This window comes from Microcaecilia unicolor, chromosome 3, assembly GCF_901765095.1.
Source record: "Microcaecilia unicolor chromosome 3, aMicUni1.1, whole genome shotgun sequence".
NCBI classification, from domain to species: Eukaryota; Metazoa; Chordata; class Amphibia; order Gymnophiona; family Siphonopidae; genus Microcaecilia; species Microcaecilia unicolor.
In genome coordinates, this window is record NC_044033.1 from 3,668,797 (window position 1) to 3,684,473 (window position 15,677).

The 15,677-nt window shown below is 47.4% G+C and overlaps 1 protein-coding gene across 4 annotated transcripts in view; it reads right to left on the bottom strand.

The window, feature by feature from the left end:
• LBR (lamin B receptor) overlaps positions 1-15,677 on the bottom strand; it is a 130,713-nt gene that overhangs the window by 83,922 nt on the left and 31,114 nt on the right. For 3 of the 4 annotated variants that reach the window (XM_030195710.1, XM_030195709.1, XM_030195708.1), the window contains exon 5: positions 6,949-7,120. In XM_030195710.1, the coding sequence (XP_030051570.1) occupies positions 6,949-7,120 (172 nt within the window). The remainder of the gene's footprint in view (positions 1-6,948; positions 7,121-15,677) is intronic. The other variant, XM_030195711.1, reaches the window with a different exon arrangement.

A 15,677-nucleotide genomic window follows, 5' to 3' on the forward strand; every position in this document is an offset into this window, starting at 1 on the left:
AACTCATCCTCCACTGAGACATAACTGGAGGGAATAAACTCATCCTCCCGGAGGGAATAAACTCATCCTCCAAAACATGAAACTGGAGGGAATTAAGTCATCCTCCTTTAACTGAACAAGAATCCTGAAGACTGTTTTCCGACTTTCTCCCAAGGACGGAAACTCCAGGAAACACGAACAGAACCTGAAATAGATTTACAGCAGATAGCATCAGAAAGGGAGGGATCATGGCTGCATCTGCTATGATTAAAGGAAAGAAAATTATCACGGTAAGAACCTAATTTTCCCTTCCTTGTCATCAAGCAGATGCAGCCAGTACAGATGGGATGTATCAAAGCAATCCCTAGATAGGGTGGGAACAAGCCACACCATGCGCCAGCACTTGCGCTCCAAAATGTGCGTCCCTCCTGGCAGCCACATCCAGCCTGTAATGTCGGGCAAGAGAGTTTTTTTTTTTTTTTTTTTTGTTACATTTGTACCCCGCGCTTTTCCCACTCATGGCAGGCTCAATGCGGCAGGCAATGGAGGGTTAAGTGACTTGCCCAGAGTCACAAGGAGCTGCCTGTGCCGGAAATCGAACTCAGTTCCTCAGTTCCCCAGGACCAAAGTCCACCACCCTAACCACTAGGCCACTCCTCCACTCCACAAAAGAGAGCTTAGAAGCCCATGTTGCTGCACTACAAATCTCTTGAAGAGAGAGTGCTCCAGTTTCAGCCCAAGAAGAGGAAATTCCTCTAGTGGAATGCGCCTTAAAGGCATCAGGAGGAGGCCGGCCGGCAAGCAAATAAGCTGAAAAGATAGATTCTTTAAGCCAGCGGGCAATAGTGGCTTTAGACGCTGGAGACCCTCTGCGAGGACCTGATAGCAAAACAAACAGATGATCAGAGGTCCTGAAAGAGTTAGTAACTCGCAGATACTGCAGCAGAGTCCTGCGCACATCCAACAGGTGCAATTGCCCAAAAGATTCTGGAAACTCCTCCTCGACAAAGGAGGGCAAGAAAATAGGTTGGTTTAGGTGAAACGCTGAAACCACCTTAGGCAAGAAGGAAGGCACGGTCCGAACCGTGACCCCGGACTCTGAAAACTGCAGAAAAGGGTCTCTACAGGACAGCGCCTGGAGCTCTGACACCTGTCTCGCCGAAGTAATGGCCACTAACAAGACGGCCTTCAGTGTCAAATCTTTCTCTGAAGCACGCCGAAGCGGTTCAAAGGGAGCACCCTGAAGGGCCTTCAGCACTAGCCCCAGGTTCCAAGCTGGACAAGGCGCACGCATGGGAGGACGGACCCGAAGCACCCCTCTAAGAAACCGTGCCACATCCGGATGAGCAGCTAAAGACACGCCTTCAACCTTACCACGAAGGGAGGCTAACGCTGCCACTTGCACCCGCAGGGAATTATAGGCCAAGCCTTTTTGTACACCATCCTGCAAAAAGCCCAGAATCGGCGAGACAGGAGTCCGCAGGGGTGTGATCTCTCTGGAAGCACACCAGACTTCAAACTGGCACCAAATCCAGGCATAAGCCACGGACGTGGAACGCTTGCGGGCTTGCAGGAGTGGTAATTACTTTATTGGAATAGCCTCTGCCTCTCAATTGCGCCCTCTCAATCGCCAGGCCATAAGACCAAATCAGCCGGCGTCCTCCATGGTCACAGGACCCTGTGATGACAGGTTGGGAACCAGAGGTAACGGCAGGGGATCCTCTACGAGCATCTGTCGGAGGTCCGCATACTAAGGCCTCCTGGGCCAATCTGGCGCGACGAGAACCACTTCTCCTGGATGCAGCCGAATCCGCAGGAGCACTCGCCCTATCAAGGGCCACGGAGGGAACACATACAGTAGGCCCAGAGGCCAGGGTTGAGCCAAGGCATCCAACCCCGCCGCACGAGGATCTCTCCGTCTGCTGAAGAAGCACGGGACTTTGGCATTGGAGCTTGTCCCCATTAGATCCATCACGGGCTTGCCCCACTTGGCACATATCTGCAGGAACACTTCGTCTGCAAGTTCCCACTCCGCTGGATCGATCTGATGCCTGCTTAGATAATCGGCTTGCACGTTGCTCTGACCTGCAATGTGAGCTGCCGACAGAAACTGTAGATGCAGCTCGGCCCAGTGGCAAATTTGTTCGGCCTGCGCGGCTAGAGCTCTGCACTGAGTGCCGCCTTGTCGATTTATGTAGGCCATTGCTGTCGTGTTGTCCGACATCACTCTGACAGCCAATCCTTCCAGGGTCACTTGAAAGGCCAGAAGCACCTGAAACACCGCTTTCAACTCTAGGCGGTTGATGGACCACTCCGACTCCTTGGGTGTCCATAGACCCTGGGCATGCTTCCCCTTGCAATGTGCGCCCCAGCCTTTCAGACTGGCATCTGTCACCACTAGGCACCAATCGGGGAGCGCCAGCGGCATTCCTCGCCGCAGCGTGCTGTCTGAGAGCCACCACTCCATGCTGAGTCGGGCCGCAGGGAGCCAAGAGAGTCTGCATTGGTAATCCTGAGATACTGGAGACCATCTTTGGAGTAGAGCATACTGTAGAGGTCTCAGGTGCGCTCTCGCCCAGGGCACCAGTTCCATGGTGGCCGTCATCGATCCAAGCATCTGGACAATGTCCCAAGATCGCGGGTGGGGCATCCTCAGGAGCAGACGGACCTGATTCTGAAGCTTGCACCGCCTTTGCTCGGGTAGGTACACATACCCTGAGGCTGTGTCGAACCTGGCCCCCAAATATTCTAGAGACTGCGAGGGGGTCAGGTGACGTTTGGCCAAACTGACGACCCAGCCCAGAGATTGAAGTACTGAGACCACTCTGGCTGTTACATGCTGACTCTCTGCAGCAGAGTTTGCTCGAATGAGCCAGTCGTCCAGGTACGGGTGAACCCGAATACCCTCTCGCCTTAGAAAGGCAGCTACTACCACCATAACCTTCGAAAAGGTGCGGGGAGCTGTGGCGAGGCCAAAAGGCAAGGCCCGGAACTGGAAATGCTTTCCCATCACCGCAAACCTCAGAAACTTCTGGTGCGGGGGCCAAATTGGAATGTGCAAGAAAGCTTCTTTCAGGTCCAGAGACGTGAGAAACTCTCCTGGCTGTACCGCCGCAATGACGGAGCGCAGGGTTTCCATGTGAAAATGCCGCACTCTCAGGGACTTGTGTAATTCTTTTAAGTCCAGAATAGGGCGAAAAGACCCTCCTTTTCGCAGCACCACAAAGTAGATGGAGTAGCGGCCACAGGCGTGTTCGGCGGGAGGTACCGGGGACACGGCCCCTATCTGAATCAGACCTTGTAAAGTCTCCTCTACCGCCGCCCGTTTGGCGGCAGAACCGCATCGGGACTCCACAAACACGTCTCTTACAGGGGCGTCGAATTCTATTCTGTAACCGTCTCTGATCAGGTCCCAGACCCATTGATCTGAGGAAATGTTGGCCCACTCCTCGGCAAAGAGGGAAAGAAGTCCTCCGATGACAGGACTCGAGGAGAGGGCCGGCGCACCATCATTGAGAGGGTCACCCCTGAACTCCAGGTCTTGAGCCAGTGGCTGTGGAACGTTTGTCCGAGCAAAAGGAGTTCCTCTGCTGAAAATGGGCACGAGAAGTGAACCCAGAACGCCCCGGGCGGTACCTTCGAGCTTCATGGAAGCGAGGTCTGTAAGAGGAGTGGACCGCCGCACCCTTAGAGGAAGGCCGAGGCCTATCTTCGGGCAAGCGCTGGGGTTTAGCCTCACCCAGGCCCTTCACAATTTTCTCCAACTCCTCACCAAGCAGGAGAAGGCCTTGAAAGGGCAACTTCACCAACCTTTGCTTAGAGGCCATGTCCGCCGCCCAATGCCGTAGCCAAAGAAGACGGCGAGCCGCCACTGCTACTGCCATGTGTTTAGCCGAAGCTCTGACAATATCATAAAGGGCGTCAGCAAGAAAGGACAAGGCCGACTCCATCCGCGGAGCCACATCTGAAAAGGGCTCCGCTCCATCACCGGGCTGTTCCACTGCCTGTTGCAACCAAGCCAGGCAGGCTCTAGCAGCATAACAACTGCATGCAGACCCCCGAATAGTGAGAACTGCAATTTCAAATGACCGTTTAAGTGCTGATTCCAGTATACGGTCTTGAATATCCTTCAGGGCAACACCTCCTTCAACAGGGAGGGTAGTTCTCTTTGTCACAGCTGTGACTAGGGCATCCACTTTAGGCATAGCAAAGCGAGCCATATGCTCCTCACTCAGAGGGTATAATTGCCCCATAGCCCTGGAAACTTTCAAAGGTCCCTCGGGGTCAGCCCATTGAGCCGAAATAAGCTCTTGGATGGAGTCATGCAAAGGAAAGGCTCGAGCAGGCTTTTTGGTACTAGCCATCCTAGGATTCACAGAGGAGGCTGTGCCACTGGCAGGGTCCTCAATAGAGAGAGCCTGCAGGGCATCAGAAATAAGCGCTGGCAGCTCATCACGGTGGAAAATCCTCACCGCGGAGGGATCGTCCAGATCCTGAGTCACTTCTGCCCCAGACTCTGGCTCCTCAGACCATGAAGGCCTGCCAGAGTCCTTCGAATCCTCGCAGCCCGACCACCGGGGGGGGGGGGGGGGGGGGGGGGGGAAAGGAGGTGCAGCATTCTCTGAAAGGGAATGAGCCCTTCTGCGCTTCATATTCTGCCAATTGTCAGGGAATAACGCCTCAGAAGGCATACCCAGGCTACAATCCACCGGGGGGGGGGGGGGGGGCACATTAGAAGAGGCCCGTGCCGGGCTTTGTGGGAGAGCTCTTTTAAGCATGTATGCTTTATGCATTAATAAGACAAAATCAGGGGAGAAAACTCACCCTGGGCACCCGGATCTCTGCCGGGACTAGTAGCTCCCATATCAGCCTCACTCCGAGGCCTCCCCCCGGGCTCAGGACTCTCCGTCTCAGCGGAGGTCGCGCCATGTGGTAAATTCAAAATGACGCCCACTGCCAGCTCAGAGCGCGAAGAATCGTCGCTCGCCATGCTCGGGCTGACTCTAACGTCTGTACAGTACGATTTACAGAGCCCCGCTGCTGATCTGCGCTTGCCACACTTGGAACAGCGCTTTACTGTCTCCGCAGCCATTGCCGAAAATGGCGGTAAAATTCAAAATGGCGGTTCGAGCCAAAATCGCCTCGATCGCGGGCCCACCCCGGAGGAGTCAGAAAACACTCTTACCTCACTGGACCGAGTATCACAGCTCCGGTCCCACAGAAAAAGGCAAGGAAAAAACCTCTGTTCCTTTTTTTTTTTTTTTTTTTTTAACACTGTGAGGAAAGCAGAAGTAAATAGAACTCCGGAGGCTCAGGTGAGTGGGAAAGGCAGGGAAAGGGTGAACCTATGTGCCTGCATCCACTGTTGGTGGGGAAGGACAGGGAAAGCTAAGCAATGTGTCCACATCCACAGAGGTATGGGTAAGGCAGGGAAAGGGCAAACCTATGTGCCTTTAAAGTGAAGCTGCTATAGCCTCCAACACCCCTGCTAACAACTGGCAAAAGCACAGGAGCAACCTCCAGGCAAATTTTAGATGGAGCTTGAATAAGCTGCAGCCACTCTGCTAGGGGAGATAGAGAATACTGAAGAGAGGCAGTGGAGCAAGCTGGTATGAGGCACTGAAAAAAGTGTGCTCTCTATCTCCCTCTGCTGGTTGATGGACACAACCCATCTGTAATGGCTGCATCTGCTTAATGACAAGGAAAGTGATGCTTGATGTCTATGTAAATAATTCTTGTCTTTGGCTTGTGTCTGCAATATAGTACCCTTCTTAACACCTTTTGCACTGAATATTATTTACCACATTTGAAGATGAGCATGTGAAGAATCCCCTTCTGCTGAATGTTTTCCCCATGTGAGTGACTGTGGGATCCTGTGAAATGTGATGGCATAGTTTGCAGCTAGGTATATTGCAGGAACATCTGCCACGCTTCTCTTTTTGAGCTTGTACTGGGAGTTTGCTTTTCACTAATAAGTTTCAAATTAAGTGGCTGTCGGGAGGCCAGCGCTGGTGGAGCTGGGAATCTTTCAGAAATTCATCCTCCTGGAATAGTGTCTGTAGATCTTTCATGATTCTTCTCAGTTTTTCCAGCTCTGGATTGTATGTCACTAAAAGGAGATTCTCTCTGTGGGTTTCTTTTTTTGTACTGTAGTAGATTTTCACTGGGTATTTTAAGGGAAGAGGCAATGTTCTTGGAGATTATTTTGGGGTTATAGCCTTTCTGTTTGAAGGATTCAGTAAGGATTTTGAGGTGTTTATCTCTGTCTCTTGCGTCAGAGCAGATACGATGGTAATGGTATCATGTGGCTTGGCTGTGTATAATGGATTTTTTTTTGTATGTGACCGGTAGAACCTGGAGTTGTGGAGGGAGGAACCAGAAGACGCCAAGAGTATTTTAAGGTGGAGGTGGGGAAAAGGAGAGCGACACCCCCTGGTTCCTGGCTATGCTACTGCATGTGGGTAACTATGGGATCCTGTGTTACGTGTTGTCAGGACTTCAGTCATTCTCTTCTTTTTGGCCTTCTGTTTGCAGCTTGCTTTTTACAAATGTTTGTTCCTAATTAGGTGGTTCTCGAAAGGATCAGCATTGGTGGAGCTGGGAATGTTTCTTTCAGTAATTCATCCTCCTGGAGTGGAGGCGGTAGATCTTTTATGATTTTTCTGGAAAACCTGAGAAAAATCATAAAGATCTAGGCCACTACTCAGGCCAGAGTAAGTTGAAAATAGCAACACAAACTGGAAGTCATGCAACAACCTGTTTGGAGTTCAGATCATTACTTCCAAAGTGACAGTAGGGTCATCCATTACATACGGAAGAATGTAGCATATAAAATTTAATGATGCAGCTTTCTTTTCTAAAAACTGAAAACATTTTATTTTCTTGACAATATTGTGTGGCCTAAATACCTATTTTAAAGGATCAGATGCATGATAAAGATTTAACAATTAAAAAAAATAAATCTCGTACCAATTTTTCCTCCAAATTCTAATTCCATCTCTTCTCTCTTTACTGGAACCTTTTCCATCAGATTCTCTTCTTTTGAATCCATTACTTGCATTTTGCTCTCCTCTCTTCTGGGACGTATGCTATAACGAGTTAGTATTTCATTATCTTCAAATTCTTGCTCAAAATTCTGCTGCTGAGAAAAAAAAACATCATAAAAATTCATACTACAAGCCTGAAAACTACAATTTCCTAAATGATAAAATTAGGCTCCTGAATTATGCTGTATTAGTTGGGCACTAATAATAAAAGCAAAGCATTTGCTGTATCATCTTGATCAAACTATTCCATACACTCAATCGCGCTTCCTATGATCACTTGACAAACATTGTGTAGTTCTTCCGGCCCCCAGAAAGTAAGATTATGAATCAACCAGGAACTCAGATTTTTCTTCCTTGCACCAAAGTTATGGAACTCCTCTGCCTCCATTCATTTGTTCAGAATCAATATTGAAGATATTTAAATCTCTTCCTAAAACAAAATTACTTTAGTCTAGTGTTCAGCAAGCAGCACATTATGCCGGAGCATTTTCTTTGTATTGTGTAGATATCTATCCTAACAATTAAATGGCCTTCTTTTCTGCTTTTCATCCATTATTTTAGTTTTGTTAAAGTGTTGCACAGGCCAAAGCGGTTAAGCCGTACATCAAAAACTGAATAAACATAATGGTTTGACATTCAGCCTAATACCAGCACATACAACTACTTTAACACTGATCCAACCTAGTATCACAAATATTCAGAGCTCTAAAAAGGCATTTTAGCAGCTCAAGCAGGCAAGCTTATGTTTCTTCTCTCCCACTTTCATCCCAACTCCTTCCACAGATCACCAGTATATCATTCCCTCCTGTTTCTCTACCAACCTGGCTAACAGATTGCACTCTTCCTAGCTTTGCCAAAGTTTCGGCCTGCCTTTCAGACATCGCTGCCTGGATGTCCAACCGGCATCTGAAACTGAACATGGCAAAGACTGAGCTCCATGTCTTTCCACCCAAACCCTCTTCTCCTCTTCCCCCACTTTCCGTCTCTGTTGACAACGCCCTCATCCTCCCCGCCTCTTCAGCCCGCAATTCGGAGTCATTTTCGACTCCTCCCTCTCCTTCTCTGCCCATATCCAGCAGACAGCTAAGACCTGTCGCTTCTTCCTCTATAATATTAGCAAAATTCGCCCATTCCTCTCTGAACAGACCACCCGAACCCTCATCAACTCGCTCGTTACCTCTCGTCTTGACTATTGCAACCTTCTCCTCACTGGCCTCCCGCTTAGCCACCTATCCCCCTTTCAATCTGTCCAAAATTCCACCGCACGTCTTATCTACCGCGTGAACCGATACTCTCATATCACCCCTCCCTCCTCAAGTCGCTTCACTGGCTCCCGATCCGCTACCGTATTCAGTTCAAGCTTCTCCTATTGACCTTCAAGTGCACTCAATCTGCAGCCCCCCATTACCTCTCCACCCTCCTCTCCCCGTATGTTCCCACCCGTAACCTCCGCTCTCAGAACAAATCACTCCTACCTGTACCCTTCTCCATCACCGCTAACTCCAGACTCCGCCCCTTCTGCCTCGCAGCACCTTATGCCTGGAACAGACTTCCCGAGCCCATACGCCATGCGCCCTCCCTGCCCATTTTCAAGTCCTTATTCAAAGCCCATCTCTTCTCCCTTGCTTTTGGCGCCTAACCACCTTCCCCATTCATGATACCTACACTGACTACATAGTTTGTCACCTTTAGATTGTAAGCTCTCTTGAGTAGGAACTGTCGTTCCCCATGTTTAAACTTGTACAGCACTGCGTAACCCTGGCAGCGCTATAGAAATGCTAAGTAGTAGTAGCTTTGCATCCACTGTCAGCTCATGTTATATACCTTAGGCAGCTGCCCCTCTCATTCACTCCTAGTTATAACACTATAAAAGCATTACAAACTTGTTGCAGTATATCATAGTCCTAATTTTTTTGTCCCGATTCCTTACAACCATTAACCAGTTAACTGCCACAACAATGATTTAGAGGCAAAGATCACTTAACTTCAACTTATCTGCTTCATCTCTTTCTTTGTTAAATAATCTTACCATCTAAGATATATGTCAAAGTTACTCATCTGTAGCAGGTGCTCTCTGAGGACAACAGGACACATTACCACTGATGGGTAACTTTGTCTGATGGAGCCTCAGCATAGGTGCTGACCAGCGTTCTAATTCTTTAAGAAGCATTTGGCAGCACCGACTGCGCATGTATCCACTTCCTGCCCACTTCAGACGCACGGGAACAGGAAGTAGAATACGAAAGCTTAGAGAATACAATTCCTAGGGGGAGGTGAGAGGGTATGTGATAATGTGTCCGCCTGTCCATGGAGAACACCTACTACAGGGGAGTAAATTCACTTTATTCAAGGACAAGCAAGACAGCCTATTACTACAGATGGGAATAACAAGCTCTCAGGGCTCACGGAAAACCAAAGGGTAATAGGAGGTATTCAACAGTTATGGCCAACAAAGAACCGATTTAAAGGAACATCTTAACTTTTTTTTTTTTTGTGCAGCTTGGAACAGAATAAAAATAAAGGACCTAGAGGGTGGAGTTGGAATTTAGACCCCGAATAAATTCTGCAAGACTGTCTGACAAAACCAGTTGTTGCGGGAATCCTGCTCAAGGCAGTAATGTGATGTGAATGTGTGGAATGAAGACCATGCAGATTTGTAAATCTCTTCAATGGAAGCTGACCTTAAGTGGGCTGCAGATGCAGCCGTGGCTCTGACATTGTGAGCTGTGACAAAACCAAAGTCAGCCCAGCCTGGGCGTAAGTGAAGGAGATGCAAGCTCGTTGACGCTGCATGCTGAAGTTACTACCACCAAAAACAAGACCTTCCAGATCAAGTACTTCAGGTGACAAGAGACCAGCAGCTCAAACGGAACTTTCATCAGCTGGGTGAGAACAATGTTGAGGTCCCATGAAATGGGTGGAGGTTTGACTGAGGGTCTCATCAAAAGCAAACCTCTCAAAGCGAATTAAAGACTGTACAGAAATGGGCTTACCTTCCACACGGTGATGGTAAGCACCAACTGCATCGAGATAAACCCTTACAGAGTTTGTTTTTAGTTTTTAGACAAGACTTGAAAGGTGTAGAGGTATTCAAGCAGTTTTTGTGTAAGGCAGGAAAAAGAAACAAGGTTCTTGCCCTCACATCAGACAACAAACCTCCTGCATTTAAAATTGTATGACCTTTAAATGGAGTCTTTCCTGGCAGCAAGCAGGACCTGAGAGAACCCTCATGTAGCTGGAGGGATACAATTTCTAAGCTCTCAACATCCAAGCCACGAGGTTAAAAATTGGAGGTTGTGATATATAAAAGAGACCCCCTTGTTCTGAGTGATAACAGTTGGAAAACAGTCCAGTCTTCACGGATCTCCAGAGGTCCAGAAGTAGAAGGCACATATGTGTCTCGGACAAAAAGGGTAAGATGAGGATAATGGTTCTCTGGTCTTGACTGAGTTTCAGCGAAGTCTTCCATACTAAGAGATATGGAAGGATATGTATACAGAAGACCTTTCCCTCAATTGAGAAGAAAGGTATCCGACACTAGTCTGCTATGTGATCTCAGTCTGGAGCAGAACCGAGGAACCTTGCTGTTGATATGAATGGCAAAGAGATCCACTGAGGCGGTGCCCCACTCTCAGACGATCTCCTGGGCTATGCCCATGTTCAGGGACCACTTGTACGGTTGCATGACTCTGCTTAGTCTGTCCACGAGACTGGTTTTTGCATGCTAGGTAAGTGGCCCTGAGCACCATGCCTCCCTGCTTGTTGACATAGTATATTGCAACTTGATTATCCATTTGCACGAGGATGATTTGATGCTTTAGTCGATCTCTGAAAGCCTTTAGAGCATTCCAAATGGCCCTTAGGTACAGGAGGTTGATATGGAGCTGGGTCTCCTGGGCAGACTGCTGATAAGTGTGAAGTCCATACACAGGTTGGATGCACCTATTGTTAGCATCTTGTGTGGAGGAGGAATTTGGAATAGAAGTCCCATCATCAAATTGTGCCAAGCTGTCCACCACAAGAGCAACTCTGCAAGTTCCAGATTGACAATGATGACATCCTGGAGCACTGGGAAGTTAGTGGAAACACACTAAACGAAATAGCCCCACTCAAAATGAAAACTAAGAGGAAATGACAACCGTGCCCCTGGTTCAACGAAGAACTATTAGAAATGAAAAAACTGTGCAGGAAACTGGAAAGAAAATGGTCCAAAAACACATGAAAAAAAAAAACACATGGAGGAAAGCCCTAAGCAAATACAAAGTGGAATAGTATAGCACTAGTAAGAAATGCCCGTTTCTGGCAAAAATGAAACGGGCGCTAGCAGGGTAATCCCCCCCCCTCCTCCCTCCCTCCCGAGTTGCAGACACCCCCTCCGTGCCTCCGTTCCGAGTTGCACACCTCTCCTCTTCGTCCCTTCGTCCCTCAGAGACGTGGTTGCGAGGGCCGCCCCGCCCTCAACGTTATCGCGTTTTGACGCGAAGGCCGCCCCGCCCTCAACATCATCGCGTTTTGACGCGAGGGCGGAGCTACAGTGACTGGAGCCTGCAGGCCAAACCGGATATCTCGGGCGCCTCAAGTTTCCGGCTTGAGGCTTCAAAGTGCCTTTTATATATATAGATATGCGTGCGCCCAGAAGAGATAAGCACAGAAAAATTATATGAAATAAAGAAAAACATACTGAACACACAAGTTCTGCTAACGTTAAACGAAAAACCACCAACAGCAGACGAACTCGCACAATATTTCAAAGATAAAAATAAAAAACAAAAATAAGAACAAACTTAGCTGCAACACAAACACTCATAGATTTCCTATACGAATGTTAAATAAACAAGGACCACATCAAGGCAGACAGAATCTGGTCTTCCTTTAAGATACCAACAACCAGCTCAGTTAAAGCACTACTGACAAAATATGTACACGCCAATCGCCTACTAGACAGCTGCCCAAACTACATGATGGAAAATCCACCAGATTGTTCAATTAAGTGTTTGATAAACCACACAGAATACATGTTCTCAAAAGGCCATTTCCCTTCTGAGAAGGGAAACATCATACTCACTCCAATCCCTAAAGACGCCACCAGAAAGATCAGTGAACTCACTAATTACAGACCACTGGCATCAATACCACTGCTGTCAAAAACAATAGAGGGACTAGTAGCACAACAATTAATGGAATACATAACGCACTACTCAGTCCTTCACAGCTCAATCAGGCTTCACACTATGCTATAGAACTGAAACAGTCAACCACCCTGATCACAAAATTTAGAAGAATAATAAGCCAAGGCTAGTCAATACTACTACTACTACAATTTTATATGTCAAGCGCTTTCGACCTAGTAGATCACACAATACTAATCACCCTGCTCAACAACATAGGAATAACTGGAACAGTAGCATTCTGGTTCAACGGTTTTCTAAGAACTAGAGCCTTCCTTGTCAAGATGTCCAATGAATTTTCAGCCTCCTGGATCCCTGAATGTGGGGTCCCCTCAGGGTTCTCCAATATCACCAATATTATTCAATTTCCTGATAGCTCCACTTGGCAAGAAACTGGAAAAAATGGGTTTAAACCCATTCATATACGCAGACAATGTCACCATCTACGTACCTTTCAACAGCATCATTACAGAGATACTGGATAAGGCCAAAAAAGGGCTCGACCTCATGGAAAACTGGGCCACAACTGTCAAACTTAAACTGAACCGAGACAAAACCAAACTCCTGGTTTAATCCAGCCAGCACAATCCCACTACTTACCAAAACCTCATAACAGATCAACAATCTTACACAATTGAAACACAAATACTAGGAATCATTCTTGACAAACATCTGGCCCTTGAAGATCAAGTTGCTGCAATCATGTCAAAAAGTTTCAAAACACTATGGAAATTGAGATTAATCAGATACTATTTTCCCAGTCATTCCGTCTTACAGATGCCGATATTGTCCCAATTAGACTACTGTAACGCAGCATATGTAGGCTGCAAAGAAAACCTACTATGATCGTTGCAGACCATCCAAAACACAGCAGCGACATTGATATTCAAGAAGTCAAAATATGATAGAGCAAACACACTACTCATGCTACATTGGTTACTATCAAAGCCAGACTAATTTTCAAACCAGCACAATCATCTTCAAAATACTGTTTGGCATATCACTGGACTACATGCTAGACATGATCAAACTATTAACCAGAGGTTACCTATTACTTCACCTGCCCAACTGCAAAAAAACATACTATACAAGTCCACCTACACAGCGAGATTTAGTTACCTGGGCTCAAAATGGTGGAACTCAATTCCCATAGTCATAAGAAGCATTATGAACTCCCTCCAGTTCAGAAAAGACCTAAAGAACTACTCTTCAGGAAATTCTATGAGTAAAATATGCACTAATCATTCAGGAACAAAAATACACAACACAACCTCTAACTGTAACGCATCTTTTCATTTAAGAAATGAACTAAGACATATCTTCTCAAGAAACCCAAAAACTATTCCATACGCATTAATAGTTATCTTGCCAACCACTGTAAAACACATCATACAACCTTGTAAATGCAATTGAATCAATGTAATCTCTAACAACTGTTAAGTGTAAGCCACACTGAACCAAAATTCGTTTTTGGATAACTGTGGGATACAAGTATGAATAAATAAATAAATAAAGCAGCTATGGATTTTCCCAAGTCCATCTTAATAATGGCTTATGGACTTTTCTTTTAGGAAATTAACCAAACCTTTTTTAGCTTAAATGTTTTTATGGGAAAATTAGGTTCTTACCTTGGTAATTTTCTTTCCTTTAGTCATAGCAGATGAATCCATTACGAGTGGGTTGTGTCCATCAACCAGCAGGGGGAGATAGAGAGCACTGAAAAACCATAGTGCCTCATGGCCAGCTAGCTCCATCTGCCTCTTCAGTATTTGAAGCTTCCAAAGCAGTGTTACACCGCAAAGCATAATAACATGAACTTTCCTCACACCGGATGAACGCCCCAGAACAGGAGCAACAATTCAAAGGATGGACAAACTCGACCTCCTGTAACAGAACAGAAATCCTGAAGACTGTTTTCCAACTTCTCCCAATGAGGGAACATATCTACAGGAAAAACTGAACATAAAATTAACATCAATCACATAATGAACCACTGAGGGAGGGCTCATGGATTCATCTGCTATGACTAAAGGAAATTACCAAGGTAAGAACCTAATTTTCCCTTCCTTGTCATCAAGCAGATGAATCCATTACGAGTGGGATGTATCAAAGCAATCCCTAGATAGGGTGGGAACAAGCCACACCATGAGCCAGCACTTGTGCTCCAAAATGCGCGTCTTTCCTGGCAGCCACATCCAGCCTGCAGTGTCGGGCAAAAGAGAGCTTAGAAGCCCAGGTTGCTGCACTGCATATCTCTTGAAGAGAGAGTGCTCCCGTTTCAGCCCAGGAAGAGGAAATCGCTCTTGTGGAATGTGCCTTAAAGGCTTCAGGCGGAGGCCAGCCAGACAGCAAATATGCTGAAAAAAATAGCTTCTTTGAGCCAACGGGCTATAGTGGCCTTAGACGCTGGAGACCCTCTGCGCGGACCTGACAATAGAACAAAAAATGGTCAGAGGTCCTGAAGGCATTTGACACGCGCAGATATTGCAACAGAGCCCTTCGCACATCCAGAAGGTGCAACTGCCCAAATGATTCTGGAAATTCCTCTTTAGAAAAGGAAGGCAGGAAAATAGGCTGGTTTAGGTGAAACGCTGAAACCACCTTAGGCATGAAGGAAGGCACCGTATGTACCATAACTCCGGACTCTGAGAATTGCAGAAATGGGTCTCGACAGGACAGCACCTGGAGCTCAAATACCCATCTCGCCGATGTAATGGCCACCAAAAAGACCGTTTTTTTTAAGGTCACATCCTTCTCCGAAGCTCGCCTAAGCAGCTCGAAGGGTGAACACTGAAGGGCCTTTAAAACTAACCCCAGGTTTCCGGCCGGACAGGGAGCCCGCATGGGAGGATGGAGCCGAAGCACCCCTCTGAGAAACCGTGCCACATCCGGACAAGCAGCCAGAGAGAGGCCAGCGACCTTCCCTCGAAAACATGCTAAGGCGGCCACTTGAACATGCAGGGAATTATAGGTCAAGCCTTTTTGTAAACCATCCTGCAAAAAGTCAAGTATCGGTGAGACAGAAACCCGCATGGGTGTGATCGCTTTAGAAGCACACCAAGCCTCAAATTGGCGCCAAATCCTGGCATAAGCCACGGAAGTGGAACGCTTGCAGGCCTGTAGGAGAGTGGAAATGACTTTACTGGAATAGCCCTCGTCTCTCAATTGTGCCCTCTCAAGAGCCATGCCGTAAGATCAAAGTGGCAGCCGTCCTCCAAGGTTACCGGTCCCTGTGACAACAGATTCAGTACCAGAGGTAACGGCCAGGGAGCCTCCACCAGCATCCGCCGGAGGTCTGCATACCACGGCCTCCTGGGCCAATCCGGGGCAATGAGAACCACCTCTCCTTGATGTAGCCAAATCCGCAGGAGAATTGGCCCTATCAAGGGCCACGGAGGGAACACATACAGGAAGCCCTGAGGCCAGGGTTGAGCCAGAGCATCCAACCCCGCCGAGCGAGGATCTCTCCCATCTGCTGTAAAAG